This window comes from Phyllobates terribilis, unplaced genomic scaffold, assembly GCF_046119375.1.
Source record: "Phyllobates terribilis strain yellow unplaced genomic scaffold, ASM4611937v1 Scaffold_12__6_contigs__length_324123572, whole genome shotgun sequence".
Lineage (NCBI taxonomy): Eukaryota > Metazoa > Chordata > Amphibia > Anura > Dendrobatidae > Phyllobates > Phyllobates terribilis.
In genome coordinates, this window is record NW_027362772.1 from 318,072,140 (window position 1) to 318,089,035 (window position 16,896).

The 16,896-nt window shown below is 49.8% G+C and overlaps 1 protein-coding gene across 8 annotated transcripts in view; it reads left to right on the forward strand.

Moving 5' to 3' along the window:
- APLP2 (amyloid beta precursor like protein 2) overlaps window positions 1-14,691 on the forward strand; it is a 151,587-nt gene extending 136,896 nt beyond the window's left edge. For 3 of the 8 annotated variants that reach the window (XM_073657459.1, XM_073657464.1, XM_073657465.1), the window contains 5 exons: window positions 5,282-5,317; window positions 6,512-6,588; window positions 6,722-6,796; window positions 12,575-12,730; window positions 13,415-14,691. In XM_073657459.1, coding sequence (XP_073513560.1) covers window positions 5,282-5,317; window positions 6,512-6,588; window positions 6,722-6,796; window positions 12,575-12,730; window positions 13,415-13,516 — 446 coding nt within the window. In that variant the 3' untranslated portion in view covers window positions 13,517-14,691. The remainder of the gene's footprint in view (window positions 1-5,281; window positions 5,318-6,511; window positions 6,589-6,721; window positions 6,797-12,574; window positions 12,731-13,414) is intronic. The other 5 variants (XM_073657461.1, XM_073657467.1, XM_073657460.1 and 2 more) reach the window with 3 other exon arrangements.
- Window positions 14,692-16,896: the final 2,205 nt, after the last annotated feature.

Consider the following 16,896-nt stretch of genomic DNA (forward strand, 5'->3'; position numbering starts at 1 on the left):
ATGCAGGATGTAACTCAGGATCAGTAATGTAATGTATGTACACAGTGACTGCACCAGCAGAATAGTGAGTGCAGCACTGGAGTATAATACAGGATGTAACTCAGGATCAGTAATGTAATGTATGTACACAGTGACTGCACCAGCAGAATAGTGAGTGCAGCTCTGGAGTATAATACAGGATGTAACTCGGGATCAGTAATGTAATGTATGTACACAGTGACTGCACCAGCAGAATAGTGAGTGCAGCTCTGGAGTATAATACAGGATGTAAGTCAGGATCAGTAATGTAATGTATGTACACAGTGACTGCACCAGCAGAATAGGGAGTGCAGCTCTGGAGTATAATACAGGATGTAACCCAGGATCAGTAATGTAATGTATGTACACAGTGACTGCACCAGCGGAATAGGGAGTGCAGCTCTGGAGTATAATGCAGGATGTAACTCAGGATCAGTAATGTAATGTATGTACACAGTGACTGCACCAGCAGAATAGTGAGTGCAGCTCTGGGGTATAATACAAGAGGTAACTCAGGATCAGTAATGTAATGTATGTACACAGTGACTGCACCAGCAGAATAGTGAGTGCAGCTCTGGAGTATAATACTGGATGTAACTCAGGATCAGTAATGTAATGTATGTACACAGTGACTGCACCAGCAGAATAGTGAGTGCAGCTCCGGGGTATAATACAGGATGTAACTCAGGATCAGTAATGTAATGTTTGTACAGAGTGACTGCACCAGCAGAATAGTGAGTGCAGCTCTGGAGTATAATACAGGATGTAACTCAGGATCAGTAATGTAATGTATGTACACAGTGACTGCACCAGCAGAATAGTGAGTGCAGCTCTGGAGTATAATACAGGATGTAACTCAGGATCAGTAATGTAATGTATGTACACAGTGACTGCACCAGCAGAATAGTGAGTGCTGCTCTGGGGTATAATGCAGGATGTAACTCAGGATCAGTAATCTAATGTATGTACACAGTGACTGCACCAGGAGAATAGTGAGTGCAGCTCTGGAGTATAATACTGGATGTAACTCAGGATCAGTAATGTAATGTATGTACACAGTGACTGCAGCAGCAGAATAGTGAGTGCAGCTCTGGAGTATAATACAGGAGGTAACTCAGGATCAGTAATGTAATGTATGTACACAGTGACTGCACCAGCAGAATAGTGAGTGCAGCTCCGGGGTATAATACAGGATGTAACTCAGGATCAGTAATGTAATGTATGTACACAGTGACTGCACCAGCAGAATAGTGAGTGCAGCTCTGGGGTGTAATACAGGATGTAACTCAGGATCAGTAATGTAATGTATGTACACAGTGACTGCACCAGCAGAATAGTGAGTGCAGCTCCGGAGTATAATACAGGATGTAACTCAGGATCAGTAATGTAATGTATGTACACACTGACTGCACCAGCAGAATAGTGAGTGCAGCTCTGGAGTATAATACAGGATGTAACTCAGGATCAGTAATGTAATGTATGTACACAGTGACTGCACCAGCAGAATAGGGAGTGCAGCTCTGGAGTATAATGCAGGATGTAACTCAGGATCAGTAATTTAATGTATGTACACAGTGACTGCACCAGCAGAATAGTGAGTGCAGCTCTGGAGTATAATACAGGATGTAACTCGGGATCAGTAATGTAATGTATGTACACAGTGACTGCACCAGCAGAATAGTGAGTGCAGCTCTGGAGTATAATACTGGATGTAACTCAGGATCAGTAATGTAATGTATGTACACAGTTACTGCACCAGCAGAATAGTGAGTGCAGCTCCGGGGTATAATACAGGATGTAACTCAGGATCAGTAATGTAATGTATGTACACAGTGACTGCACCAGCAGAATAGTGAGTGCAGCTCCGGAGTATAATACAGGAGGTAACTCAGGATCAGTAATGTAATGTATGTACACAGTGACTGCACCAGCAGAATAGTGAGTGCAGCTCTGGAGTATAATACAGGATGTAACTCAGGATCAGTAATGTAATGTATGTACACAGTGACTGCACCAGCAGAATAGTGAGTGCAGCTCTGGAGTATAATACAGGATGTAACTCAGGATCAGTAATGTAATGTATGTACACAGTGACTGCACCAGCAGAATAGTGAGTGCAGCTCTGGAGTATAATACAGGATGTAACTCAGGATCAGTAATGTAATGTATATACACAGTGACTGCCCCAGCAGAATAGTGAGTGCCGCTCTGGAGTATAATACAGGATGTAACTCAGGATCAGTAATGTAATGTATGTACACAATGACTGCACCAGCAGAATAGTGAGTGCAGCTCTGGGGTATAATACAGGATGTAACTCAGGATCAGTAATGTAATGTATGTACACAATGACTGCACCAGCAGAATAGTGAGTGCAGCTCTGGAGTATAATACAGGATGTAACTCAGGATCAGTAATGTAATGTATGTACACAGTGACTGCACCAGCAGAATAGTGAGTACAGCTCTGGAGTATAATACAGGATGTAACTCAGGATCAGTAATGTATGTACACAGAGACTGCACCAGCAGAATAGTGAGTGCAGCTCTGGAGTATAATACAGGATGTAACTCAGGATCAGTAATGTAATGTATGTACACTGTGACTGCACCAGCAGAATAGTGAGTGCAGCTCTGGAGTATAATTCAGGATGTAACGCAGCATCAGTAATGTAATGTATGTACACAGTGACTGCACCAGCAGAATAGTGAGTGCAGCTCTGGAGTATAATACAGGATGTAACTCAGGATCAGTAATGTATGTACACAGTGACTGCACCAGCAGAATAGTGAGTGCAGCTCTGGAGTATAATACAGGATGTAACTCAGGATCAGTAATGTAATGTAAATACACAGTGACTGCACCAGCAGAATAGTGAGTGCAGCTCTGGAGTATAATACAGGATGTAACTCAGGATCAGTAATGTAATGTATGTACACAGTGACTGCACCAGCAGAATAGTGAGCGCAGCTCTGGAGTATAATACAGGATATAACTCAGGATCAGTAATGTAATGTATGTACACAGTGACTGCACCAGCAGAATAGTGAGTGCTGCTCTGCAGTATAATACAGGATATAACTCAGGATCAGTAATGTAATGTATGTACACAGTGACTGCACCAGCAGAATAGTGAGTGCAGCTCTGGAGTATAATACAGGAGGTAACTCAGGATCAGTAATGTAATGGATGTACACAGTGACTGCACCAGCAGAATAGTGAGCGCAGCTCTGGAGTATAATACAGGATGTAACTCAGGATCAGTAATGTAATGTATGTACACAGTGATTGCACCAGCAGAATAGTGAGTGCAGCTCTGGAGTATAATACAGGAGGTAACTCAGGATCAGTAATGTAATGTATGTACACAGTGACTGCACCAGCAGAATAGTGAGCGCAGCTCTGGAGTATAATACAGGAGGTAACTCAGGATCAGTAATGTAATGTATGTACACAGTGACTGCACCAGCAGAATAGTGAGCGCAGCTCTGGAGTATAATACAGGAGGTAACTCCGGATTAGTAATGTAATGTATGTGCACAGTGACTGCACCAGCAGAATAGTGAGCGCTGCTCTGCAGTATAATACAGGATATAACTCGGGATCAGTAATGTAATGTATGTACACAGTGACTGCACCAGTAGAATAGTGAGTGCAGCTCTGGAGTATAATACAGGATGTAACTGCGGATCAGTAATGTAATGTATGTGCACAGTGACTGCACCAGCAGAATAGTGAGTGCAGCTCTGGAGTATAATACAGGAGGTAACTCAGGATCAGCAATGTAATGTATGTACACAGTGACTGCACCAGCAGAATAGTGAGTGCAGCTCTGGAGTATAATACAGGAGGTAACTCAGGATCAGTAATGTAATGTATGTACACAGTGACTGCACCAGCAGAATAGTGAGTGCAGCTCTGGAGAATAATACAGGAGGTAACTCAGGATCAGTAATGTAATGTATGTACACAGTGACTCCACCAGCAGAATAGTGAGTGCAGCTCTGGAGTATAATACAGGATGTAACTCAGGATCAGTAATGTAATGTATGTACACAGTGATTGCACCAGCAGAATAGTGAGTGCAGCTCTGGAGTATAAAACAGGATGTAACTTAGGATCAGTAATGTAATGTATGTACACAGTGACTGCACCAGCAGAATAGTGAGTGCAGCTCTGGAGTATAATACAGGAGGTAACTCAGGATCAGTAATGTAATGTATGTACACAGTGACTGCACCAGCAGAATAGTGAGTGCAGCTCTGGAGTATAATACAGGAGGTAACTCAGGATCAGTAATGTATTGTATGTACACAGTGATTGCACCAGCAGAATAGTGAGTGCAGCTCTGGAATATAATACAGGAGGTAACTCAGGATCAGTAATGTAATGTATGTACACAGTGATTGCACCAGCAGAATAGTGAGTGCAGCTCTGGAGTATAATACAGGAGGTAACTCAGGATCAGTAATGTAATGTATGTACACAGTGACTGCACCAGCAGAATAGTGAGTGCAGCTCTGGAGTATAATACAGGATGTAACTCAGGATCAGTAATGTAATGTATGTACACAGTGACTGCACCAGCAGAATAGTGAGTGCAGCTCTGGAGTATAATACAGGAGGTAACTCAGGATCAGTAATGTATTGTATGTACACAGTGATTGCACCAGCAGAATAGTGAGTGCAGCTCTGGAATATAATACAGGAGGTAACTCAGGATCAGTAATGTAATGTATGTACACAGTGATTGCACCAGCAGAATAGTGAGTGCAGCTCTGGAGTATAATACAGGATGTAACTCAGGATCAGTAATGTAATGTATGTACACAGTGACTCCACCAGCAGAATAGTGAGTGCAGCTCTGGGGTATAATACAGTATGTAACTCAGGATCAGTAATGTAATGTATGTACACAGTGATTGCACCAGCAGAATAGTGAGTGCAGCTCTGGAGTGTCTTTAGCATTATGTTGTGGTTGCACCCAGTGATAGAGCTGCGCTCACCAGTTGCGGTCTGTGCAGGGTTGTCGCTCCTCAGCATGTCGCACGTGTCCTTCCCAGAATGCACCTGTGAGGTTGTGGCATCGCCTGCTGTCACCCGCACGCCTCCGTAGACGGGTCATGTGACCGGCGTTGGGTCATGTGATGTCACTCGTCAGTCCTGGCGCTTCACATTCCTTTCAGTTATTTTTAATGTCTTCTGCTTTTTCTATCTTTTTGTTTTCCTCCCTTCCCCGCACCTCCCCCGATCTTCTGCGTAGAGTCGTCCCGGGACTCCTACCTTCCAGTGAGAAAAGGTTGGTTCTGCTCTCACCGCTCCCATCTCTGTCTCTGTCTCTTCACATTAATTCTGACCTGTCGCCTGCTGAAGACGCAAATCCCATCTGGTGCTGGAATCCTTAACGCTTCTCTGCTCGTGTATCCGGGTGTTTGCTGCCTCCTCCTGGTGAATGGGAATCACTACTACTCTTATCCTCCTGGTGTTCATTCAGTGTAATTGGTGAAGGGTAGCAGTGATAGGTGGCGTCTGTCGTGCTCAGTGCTGCCGCCACAGGATGGGCGAGGACGAGCGCGCCCCCACCACCCGGAGCCTGGCTGTCATTCCTCATTAGGATCTCTGCTTGCTGTAAACCCATCCTGACCTGTGATTGCAGATGATGGCATCTCTCCAAGTGGTCATTTCATCCATTTCTTCTGGAAATGATCCATTGTAACAAATCCTCAGCACAGAAGAGAAGGCAGTGACAGCGGTGCTAATAGGATTGTGACCGTTCCTATTTACTGACATCAAGCAGAGATCTTAAGATGAAACAGTTAGTGTTGTAGAAGTTGTAGAACTTGTCATTATTAAGGTTCTTGTACAGAAAGCCCCCCGTAGTCTGTAGTCACAGCGGGACCCCTCCCAAGTACAATCCCTGCAAGTCCTCTCTGGCGCACATTATACACAGTGCTGTAAGGTCATGTATCCAGGGACATGCTGGATACGTGGTGTATCTAAACTGCTCCTGACAGGTGAGGGCTGCTCGTCCCCCCGTCCCGTCCCCCCGTCCCGTCCCGGCTCCCGTCCCCCCTTCCGTCCCGTCCCCCCTTCCGTCCCGTCCCCCCTTCCGTCCCGTCCCCCCTTCCGTCCCGGCTCCCGTCCCCCCGTCCCGGCTCCCGTCCCCCCGTCCCGGCTCCCGTCCCCCCGTCCCGGCTCCCGTCCCCCCGTCCCGGCTCCCGTCCGGTCCCGGCTTCCGTCCCCCCGTCCCGGCTCCCGTCCAGTCCCGGCTTCCGTCCCCCCGTCCCGGCTCCCGTCCCGTTCCGTCCCCCCGTCCCGGCTCCCGTCCCGTTCCGTCCCGGCTCCCGTCCCGTCCCCCCATCCCTGCTCCCGTCCCGTCCTCCCGTCCCGGCTCCCGTCCCCCCGTCCCGGCTCCCGTCCCCCCGTCCCTGCTCCCGTCCGCGCTCCCTGGTGGTCACGCTCGTCTCTTCTGATAACTGTCTTCTCTGTCCAGGATCCGGCATCGCCGACAACAAACCGCTGATCGGCGCTGAGGAGAAGATCCTGAACGGCAAAGCGGACAAGAAAGTGGTGAGAATGACTTGTGTTCCTGGCGGTGTCTGTGTGCCCCTCCGGCAGCCCCAACTCCCCCCATCACCGCTCCATACCTTGTGGTGTCTTTTTCTTTGGTTTCTATTTTCTGTTAATCTCACCACTGTTTCAGGTCATTGATGAGACCCTGGATGTGAAGGAAATGATTTTCAATGCAGAAAGAGTCAGTGGACTTGTGGATGAGCCGGTATGTATGTCTGCGAGGCGGCGCCGCGGCTTCATGTGTGTCCTGTCATCCCATGTCACCCCCCCCCATTGTTAATAAAACCTCAGAGTCCCTGTAGGACATCCGCTCCGCTCAGTGTTGTACCTGCAGGACGATGTGTGATGTGCGGATTATCCGCTGTGATGCAGCACCGCTGAAAAGTCCGGACCCCTGTTCATGCAATGGACTTGTTCTTACTGGGATGTGCACATTGTAGATTCAGGCTGAAGGCGGCAAACTACGAAAGAAAGAAAAAAAGAAGGAACAGATAAGAAAAGGAGGAAAGAAATGCGAGACACTACCCAGAATGTTACCCCTCAGATTCCTCATGTGCCCCCGTTATCCTGATGGCGGCTTTACACCCCTTCTCATCCTCTTCCCAGCATCCTCAGTGGTCACTGGAATGGCTCCATCAGTCCTGGAGTCCCGGAGGTGCGGAGCGCTTGTCGGCTGCTTTGCCTTCACTCTCCGTTCATTTCACCCCAAACCATCCCCACTGGTTTAAGTCAGTGATTGTAGAGACCGTGTCCTCCGTAGCAGCCTCCATCTTTTTCTTTCCCAGTCACATTGCCTCGCAGGTTTGTGGTCCTTGTCCTGCTACAGAAGTGATGGTCCCACTAAGCGCAGAGCAGACAGGATGGCGGTCGTTGCCGAACATTTTGGTGGCTATAGCGGGTAATTGTACCACAAACTTCTAATAAATCACCCCCAGTGTGACTCCCACCCCCCCTGCCCAATATCACAGCACCACCCCATACTTCTCAGTGGGCGCCGCACATGGAGAAGTCATCCGCTCACCTCTTCTAAGTCCCGGAAAGACACCAAGTACAGCACAGATCTCTTCAGTCCTCAGTGGCGGCTTCTACACCGCACCCATTTATTCTGCAGATTGGATGTCCGTGTGATAAAGATGTAGCTTTCTGGTTTTCCTATCACTTCATGGAAGGTTTGCATCTCGGGGTCTTCGGATCACTGACATCAATCTCAGACCCCTGGGATAATTAGTTGCCAGGTGCCCAATTAGAGGGAAACTCCTTAAGAAGGACTTTCCACATTATTAAGCAGCCGCAGGTTTCCAGCACTATGGGGAAAGAAAAAGGACCTCAGCTGCCGAAAAGCATCACATAGTGCAATGCCTGGGACAAGGTATAAGAACATTAGATATTTCACAGAAACTGAAAGGCAATCATCATACTGTGAAGAGATTTGTGGCTGATACAGAGCACAGACTGGATCGTGCAGATAAAGGCAGAATGAGGAAGGTTCCTGCCAGATAAAGGCAGAAGGAGGAAGGTTCCTGCCAGATAAAGGCAGAAGGAAGCAGGTTCCTGCCAGATAAAGGCGGAAGGAGGCAGGTTCCTGCCAGATAAAGGCGGAAGGAGGAAGGTTCCTGCCAGATAAAGGCAGGAGGAGGAAGGTTCCTGCCAGATAAAGGCGGAAGGAGGAAGGTTCCTGCCAGATAAAGGCGGAAGGAGGAAGGTTCCTGCCGGATAAAGGCGGAAGGAGGAATGTTCCTGCCAGATAAAGGCGGAAGGAGGAAGGTTCCTGCCGGATAAAGGCGGAAGGAGGAAGGTTCCTGCCGGATAAAGGCGGAAGGAGGAAGGTTCCTGCCGGATAAAGGCGGAAGGAGGAAGGTTCCTGCCGGATAAAGGCGGATGGAGGAAAGTTCCTGCCGGATAAAGGCGGAAGGAGGAAGGTTCCTGCCAGATAAAGGCAGAAGGAGGAAGGTTCCTGCCAGATAAAGGCGGAAGGAGGAAGATTCCTGCCAGATAAAGGCGGAAGGAGGAAGGTTCCTGCCAGATAAAGGCGGAAGGAGGAAGGTTCCTGCCAGATAAAGGCGGAAGGAGGAAGGTTCCTGCCAGATAAAGGCGGAAGGAGGAAGGTTCCTGCCAGATAAAGGCGGAAGGTTCCTGCCAGATAAAGGAGGAAGGTTCCTGCTAGATAAAGGCGGAAGGTTCCTGCTAGATAAAGGCGGAAGGTTCCTGCCAGATAAAGGCGGAAGGTTCCTGCCAGATAAAGGCGGAAGGTTCCTGTCAGATAAAGGCGGAAGGAGGAAGGTTCCTGACAGATAAAGGCGGAAGGAGGAAGGTTCCTGACAGATAAAGGAGGAAGGTTCCTGCCAGACAGACTTATCAGATTGAGAGCCGCTGCTAAAATCCCATTACAAAGCAGAAGACAGGTATGTGAAACTGCTGGAGGATCCTGCACCTTGAGGTTCATGGACTCCAGAGGCCGCAGTTGTGCAGAAACTATTCGTCCGCCCCTAAACAGCGCTCACCAACAGAGACGTCTGCATTGGCCCCGACATACATGAAGACTCATTGTAAACCAACCATGTTTAATGTTGATGCCTTGTAACGCTGGATGGTCCAGATGGATGGTTGGTGGACGGCTACTATGTCTCAACAAGGCTGCGATGTCGGCAAGGAGGGGACGGAGTCATGTTTTGGGACGGAGTCATGGGAGGAGAACTGGTAGCCACTTGAATGAGTGACAATCCTCTTGGCAAAGTATATAGAGTTTCCATGGTACAAACAGAAGAATCGCATCATTCGTAGAAAAATCCTCTCCATGCTGACAATGCCTCATCTCATGCTGCAAAGAAAACTCCGAGTCATTGGCTGCTATGGGTATAAAGAAGAGAAACTCATGGTGCGGCCACCACCCTCCCCTGACCTCAGCCCTATTGAGAACCTTTGGAGTGTCCTCAGCAGAAGATCTATGAGGGTGGGAGGCTGATCACATCAGAACAGCAGGTCTGGGGGTGACTCGAACCTCCCGCTAAGAGATTCAAGCAGAAACTCTCCAAAAACTCCCAAGGTCAATGGAGGAGAATTGTGGAGGTGACGTCCCAGAAGCTCCGATGTTCCCTGGACCGCTGCCTGTTAGGAGGTTTCTGCTGTTAAAGCTCCTGATGTCAGGAAATGTGACGTCTTATTGCTGCAGATCCCATAAATCACCGTTCTCAGATCTTTACAACCTAGAAAATGTTCAGACTTTTGTCCGGCAGAAGAATTTGCTGCATTTTGAGGTTTTTTTGCATGAAACGCGTTAGGTGGCTGCACAGCTGGAGTAAACTAATTCTTGAACAATGATAATGAGGTTTTTTTTTATTCACAACGCCGTACTGACAATGATAGTGAGATTTGTTATTTTCATTTCTTATATATCCTGATACGACGTTGTGAATAAAGAAAAACCTTGTTATCATTGGTGAAGGAACTGCTCGGCCGTGCTGCCATGAACGCGTGTCATGCAACTGGATCCAATATCTCCTGCAGGATCTATCCAGCAGCCACGGGGCGGCAGCAGCTGTTTTCCTTCATGCCCCTGTGGTTGTGCCGGTCACTTCTCTCGCTCTCCTTCCCTCTGGTAACACCCTGTTGTGCGCTTTGTTCCCCCCCATAGATTTCTCCACACTCTGAGTTGTCACATGAGTTTCTTTCCTCCTTGTTTCCAGATCTGTTCATTCTTTTTCTTCGTGGTTCTGCTGTCTTCAGTCTGAATCTACAATGTGCACATTCCCATAAGAACAAGGAAAGCATTACATGAACAGGGGTCAGGACTTTACACTGGTGCTGTGCAATGTGTCTGATCAATGCGTGTGCGCTCATGGCTGCTGCCGACCCTGCCGGAGAAAGTCAGCATTTTACACCTGAAATCCTTAGATACTGATCACGTACAGATCCTGACTGATGGCAGCTCTGGAGGATAAGATAGGAAGTAACAGCAGAATAGTGACCTCAGCTCCGGAGGATAAGACATAATGTAACAGGAGAATAGTGAGTGCAGCTCCGGAGGATAAGACCGAAAGTAACAGCAGAATAGTGACTGCAGCTCTGGAGGATAAGATAGGAAGTAACAGCAGAATAGCGACCTCCGCTCTGGAGGATAAGACACAATGTAACAGGAGAATAGTGACTGCAGCTCTGGAGGATAAGACACAATGTAACAGGAGAATAGTGACCGCAGCTCCGGAGGATAAGACGCAATGTAACAGAAGAATAGTGACTGCAGCTCTGGAGGATAAGACATAATGTAACAGGAGAATAGTGACTGCAGCTCCGGAGGATAAGACGCAATGTAACAGGAGAATAGTGACTGCAGCTCTGGAGGATAAGACACAATGTAACAGAAGAATAGTGACTGCAGCTCTGGAGGATAAGACGCAATGTAACAGGAGAATAGTGACTGCAGCTCCGGAGGATGAGACCGAAAGTAACAGAAGAATAGTGACTGCAGCTCCGGAGGATAAGACATAATGTAACAGGAGAATAGTGAGTGCAGCTCCGGAGGATAAGACCGAAAGTAACAGCAGAATAGTGACTGCAGCTCTGGAGGATAAGATAGGAAGTAACAGCAGAATAGTGAGTGCAGCTCTGGAGGATAAGACCCAATGTAACAGGAGAATAGTGAGTGCAGCTCTGGAGGATAAGACCCAATGTAGCAGGAGAATAGTGACTGCAGCTCCGGAGGATAAGACCGAAAGTAACAGCAGAATAGTGACTGCAGCTCTGGAGGATAAGACCCAATGTAACAGGAGAATAGTGAGTGCAGCTCAGGAGGATGAGACACAATGTAACAGGAGAATAGTGACCGCAGCTCCGGAGGATAAGACACAATGTAACAGGAGAATAGTGAGTGCAGCTCCGGAGGATGAGGCACAATGTAACAGGAGAATAGTGACTGCAGCTTCGGAGGATAAGACACAATGTAACAGGAGAATAGTGATTGCAGCTCTGGAGGATAAGACCCAATGTAACAGGAGAATAGTGAGTGCAGCTCTGGAGGATAAGACCCAATGTAGCAGGAGAATAGTGACTGCAGCTCCGGAGGATAAGACCGAAAGTAACAGCAGAATAGTGACTGCAGCTCTGGAGGATAAGACCCAATGTAACAGGAGAATAGTGACTGCAGCTCTGGAGGATAAGACACAATGTAACAGGAGAATAGTGACCGCAGCTCCGGAGGATAAGACGCAATGTAACAGGAGAATAGTGACCGCAGCTCCGGAGGATAAGACGCAATGTAACAGGAGAATAGTGAGTGCAGCTCAGGAGGATGAGACACAATGTAACAGGAGAATAGTGACCGCAGCTCCGGAGGATAAGACGCAATGTAACAGGAGAATAGTGAGTGCAGCTCCGGAGGATGAGGCACAATGTAACAGGAGAATAGTGACTGCAGCTTTGGAGGATAAGACACAGTGTAACAGGAGAATAGTGATTGCAGCTCTGGAGGATAAGACCCAATGTAACAGAAGAATAGTGAGTGTGGCTCTGGAGTTTAAGATCTAATGTAACAGGAGAATAGTGACTGCAGCTCAGGAGGATGAGACACAATGTAATCGGAGAATAGTGACTGCAGCTCCGGAGGATGAGACACAATGTAACAGGAGAATAGTGACTGCAGCTCTGGAGGACGAGACACAATGTAACAGAAGAATAGTGACTGCAGCTCTGGAGGATGAGACACAATGTAACAGGAGAATAGTGAGTGCAGCTCAGGAGGTGACTGGAGTACAAGACATGATGTAACAGCAGAATAGTGAGTGCAGCTCTGGCTGTGACTGGAGTATGGATATGAATGTATATTTGTTAGTGATGGTGGCCATTACCTCGATCACTTGATGGTAGTTTTCCTGGGACAGTGCAGGTTCGGAGGTCACACTCCCGGCAGCGGAGGGGGCTCGCCCCTTGTCTCCCGGTGTGGCACTCTCGCGCAGGGGTCTTCACCTTGCTGCCTTCCTCTCTCCCCCAGGACACGGACGGAGCTCTGCGCAGTGACTTCAGTTTCAGCAGCGGCACATTAATCGGCCTCCTGGTGATCGCTGTGGCCATTGCCACCATCATTGTCATCAGCCTGGTGCTGCTGCGGAAGAGGCAGTATGGCACCATCAGTCACGGCATTGTGGAGGTGAGCGCCATGTAAAGGGATCCGCATTCCCAGAGTTCCCTGATGATCCGCTGACGGACGCCGTACTCGGCTGTTAACCCCTTGTCTGACATTTCTCATGACACTGGTCATTAACCCCTAAACGACAGCGGCTGTACCTGTACGTCGGCCATGTGCTCACGTTATGGAGCAGATCAGAGCGCACTCCAGTCGCTTCAGATTAACCTCTTAATTGCTGCTGTCAGGCTTCAACTGAGCTGATGGCTATTGACAGTCGGCGTAACGAGACTGCAGGGGGCGGTCGTTACATTGGCAATCGGGGGTCTTCTAAACGTGTCGGCCGTGGGTGGTCCCCTATGTGGCTGGGCTTCGTGGGACAACGTCACTGTCACAATGGACGGAGACCGTAATCTGAGTTTTCTCCTCTTTTCAGTACAGTATATGGCATCATGAATGGCGTCATTCACCGTACAAGCCCCCTAGCCCTGGAAGAAGGGGATAACACCCTGCAGAATGCCCTGCCCCAAGGGGTTAAAGGGGACGACCGTGCAGGCGATGTAGGGGGGGCTGCGAGCGGGGGGCCGATGTGGGACCTGTAGTGTTTCTATGGCCCAGCTGTGGCGGTCGGACCACCCATGTGCGCACATCCATCGCTCTGATCGGTCTGTGGTGATGCCGGCATTGATCCGCTCTCATTCCTCATAGGTGGATCCCATGTTAACCCCCGAGGAGCGTCACCTGAACAAGATGCAGAACCACGGCTACGAGAACCCCACCTACAAATACCTGGAGCAGATGCAGATCTAATCGGGGGATGGGACGGGGCGGGGGTCTATGTAAGCCTGGGTGGGGTATGTAGTTGGAAATGGGGCCAAAGATTCTGGGGGGGGCATTGATTTGGGTTTCACTGCGACCAATGGTGATGGATTGTCCGGGACTCTGATCACTTCCAATATTTTATTTTTGTGTTTTTAGCCGGGTGACAGGATAGGGTTAATCAGCGTCTTCACCGAATCTTTACTGTTGTGTCGTTTTTTTATGAATCCGACGCCATCGCTGTGAGTCTCCTGCATACGATATACATAGATAGAGAAATATATATATATACGGCCGGGCCGGTGGTCTCCGCGCTCTCGCCACCTCGCTCTCGCCTCTTTCTATTCGCTTATTTAAGAGACAGAAAATTTTAAAAATGTAAAAAAAAAAAATTTTACGAAAGCTGCAAAGAATCGTCAGGACTGGAGCGGTGGATGTCGCTGCAGACGTTACTGTATGATTGACGGCAGCGGTGGGACTACAACTCCCAGTCTGTGCTGGAGATCCATGCTGAGTCTGCGATGTAACGCCAAAGGCTGCCACCGCTCTGCTATGGAGGTAAATTAAAGGGGGGGGTCTGTACTTCCGCGATTGGTGACCCCTCCGCCGTGATGATCCAGGCTGAGGATGATGACTACTTTATACTACTGATGTGCACTCTGGGCCGGTGCGTGGCCGCCGCCGCAGGGACCCCAGACCCCGATCTTGTTCTAGTTACCAGTAAAGTGGATTGTTTCATTCCCCGGGGCGCGGGGATCTGTTTGGGATCACTCACCACCTTGGAACCGCTGCACTTTACTGACTCCGCCCCTTTCTATGTAAAAACTTTATTGGTAGTGAGAACAAGATGACGGTGGAGGTTTTGCATGTGCCGCCTCTCGCCCGGAGTGCCGCCGCTCTCCCCCACCCCGTGTCTGTTTGGCTTGTACTCCGCGCATCATCTCGGTCTAAGGTTCTGGTAACCTATGTTTGTGTCTTTTTCCCGCTCTTTTATTGTGATTTTTTTTTTTTCTTTTACGTTTTTTGTTTTTTTAATTTTTTTCCCTCTGAGTTCTTATTTCAATCGCACTATGCACAGATTCTACTTTACCTGCAAGATCCCTTGTGTGTTCTGTGGGAATGTAAAAATTGGAGAAAACACGTCAATAAACACTAACTTCCATAAACCCGGCGCCTCGTGTGTGTGAATGTTGTGGCCATGTCTGAGCGCCGGACGGTGCACGGGGGAGAGGGGCTCATTCACATCACTGCTAAGAATGCCGAGAATCTGAGGGGTGCAATGATGGGCTGTGACCAGCAGGTGGCGAGCCCAATCCATACATTACGTGTGGAGACCATGACTGTCGCTGGTCCTCAGTAGCACATATTGCGGTACAGTATATGTCACTGACAACTTCAGGGAGTTATGCTCTGGAGCACACACATGACCCCCTCAGTGACTGGTTACCACATCTGCACCAGGACTTCGAGGGGCTTTCTGAAAGTTTCTACATTTGATAAGTGCTGAGAAGTGATAATTCCTTGTTGTAGAATGTCATCAGACCGATCAGTCCGGCCCTCGTAGGTCCTGATCATCGCCCTGGGCACAAAGATTCTGCTCATTTAGAGGCGATGCCTGACTGCTCCAGGTATTTACACAAAACTCATTGTAAATGTTTTGGGTGTGGGAGGCCGGTACTGCGTGGGAGGGAGGCCGGTACTGCGTGGGAGGGAGGCTGGTACTGCGTGGGAGGAAGGCTGGTACTGCGTGGGAGAGGGAGGCTGGTACTGCATGGGAGGGGGAGGCTGGTACTGCATGGGAGGGAGGCTGGCACATCGCAAGAGTCCGTTTCCTTGTTCCATGTGTAAACATTTTATCATTTATCTGCCCTCGGACCCATCCACCACCCCTGGCTTCTGCTCCTTCCCTCCTCCACCACCTCGTGCTTCTGCTCCTGCACTCCTCCACCAGCCCTGGCTTCTGTTCCTGCACTCCTCCACTAGCCCTGGCTTCTGCTCCTGCACTCCTCCACCAGCCCTGGCTTCTGCTCCTGCACTCCTCCACCAGCCCTGGCTTCTGCTCCTGCACTCCTCCACCAGCCCTGGCTTCTGCTCCTGCATTCCTCCACCACCCCTGGCTTCTGCTCCTGCCCTCCTCCACCAGCCCTGGCTTCTGCTCCTGCACTCCTCCACCAGCCCTGGCTTCTGCTCCTGCACTCCTCCACCAGCCCTGGCTTCTGCTCCTGCACTCCTCCACCAGCCCTGGCTTCTGCTCCTGCACTCCTCCACCAGCCCTGGCTTCTGCTCCTGCACTCCTCCACCAGCCCTGGCTTCTGTTCCTTCACTTCTCCACCAGCCCTGGCTTCTGCTCCTGCACTCCTCCACCAGCCCTGGCTTCTGCTCCTGCACTCCTCCACCAGCCCTGGCTTCTGCTCCTGCACTCCTCCACCAGCCCTGGCTTCTGCTCCTTCCCTCCCCTCCTCCACCACCCCTTGCTTCTGCTCCTTCCCTCCTCCACCACCCCTGGCTTCTGCTCCTTCCCTCCTCCACCACCTCGTACTTCTGTTCCTGCCCTCCTCCACCACCCCTTGCTTCTGCTTCTACTCCTGCCCTCCTCCACCACCCCTGCCCTCCTCCACCACCCCTGGCTTCTGCTCCTGCACTCCTCCACCACCCCTGGCTTCTGCTCCTGCGCTACTCCACCACCCCTGGCTTCTGCTTTTGCTCCTTCTCTCCTCCACCAGCCCTGGCTTCTGCTTTTGCTCCTGCCCTCCTCCACCAGCCCTGGCTTCTGCTTTTGCTCCTTCTCTCCTCCACCAGCCCTGGCTTCTGCTTTTGCTCCTGCCCTCCTCCACCAGCCCTGGCTTCTGCTTTTGCTCCTTCTCTCCTCCACCAGCCCTGGCTTCTGCTTTTGCTCCTGCCCTCCTCTACCACCCCTGGCTTCTGCTCCTGCCCTCCTCTACCACCCCTGGCTTCTGCTTCTGCCTTCTTCTACCACCCCTGGCTTCTGCTTCTGCCCTCCTCCGCCACCCCTGGCTTCTGCTTCTGCCCTCCTCCGCCACCCCTGGCTCCTGCCCTCCTCTGCCACCCCTGGCTTCTGCTTCTGCTCCTGCCCTCCTCCGCCACCCCTGGCTTCTGCTTCTGCTCCTGCCCTCCTCCGCCACCCCTGGCTTCTGCTTCTGCTCCTGCCCTCCTCCGCCACCCCTGGCTTCTGCTTCTGCTCCTGCCCTCCTCCACCACCGCTTGTCAGAGATAAATAAAATTCTTGCAGAAATGAGAGAAAGAGCTTGCAATCTACAAGTTGTCTCCACATGACACACTGCGCAGCTGACCCACTCCTTTGGAATCAGTTATTAAGCAAGCTTCTAATGGCTAACAGATGTGAGGTCATA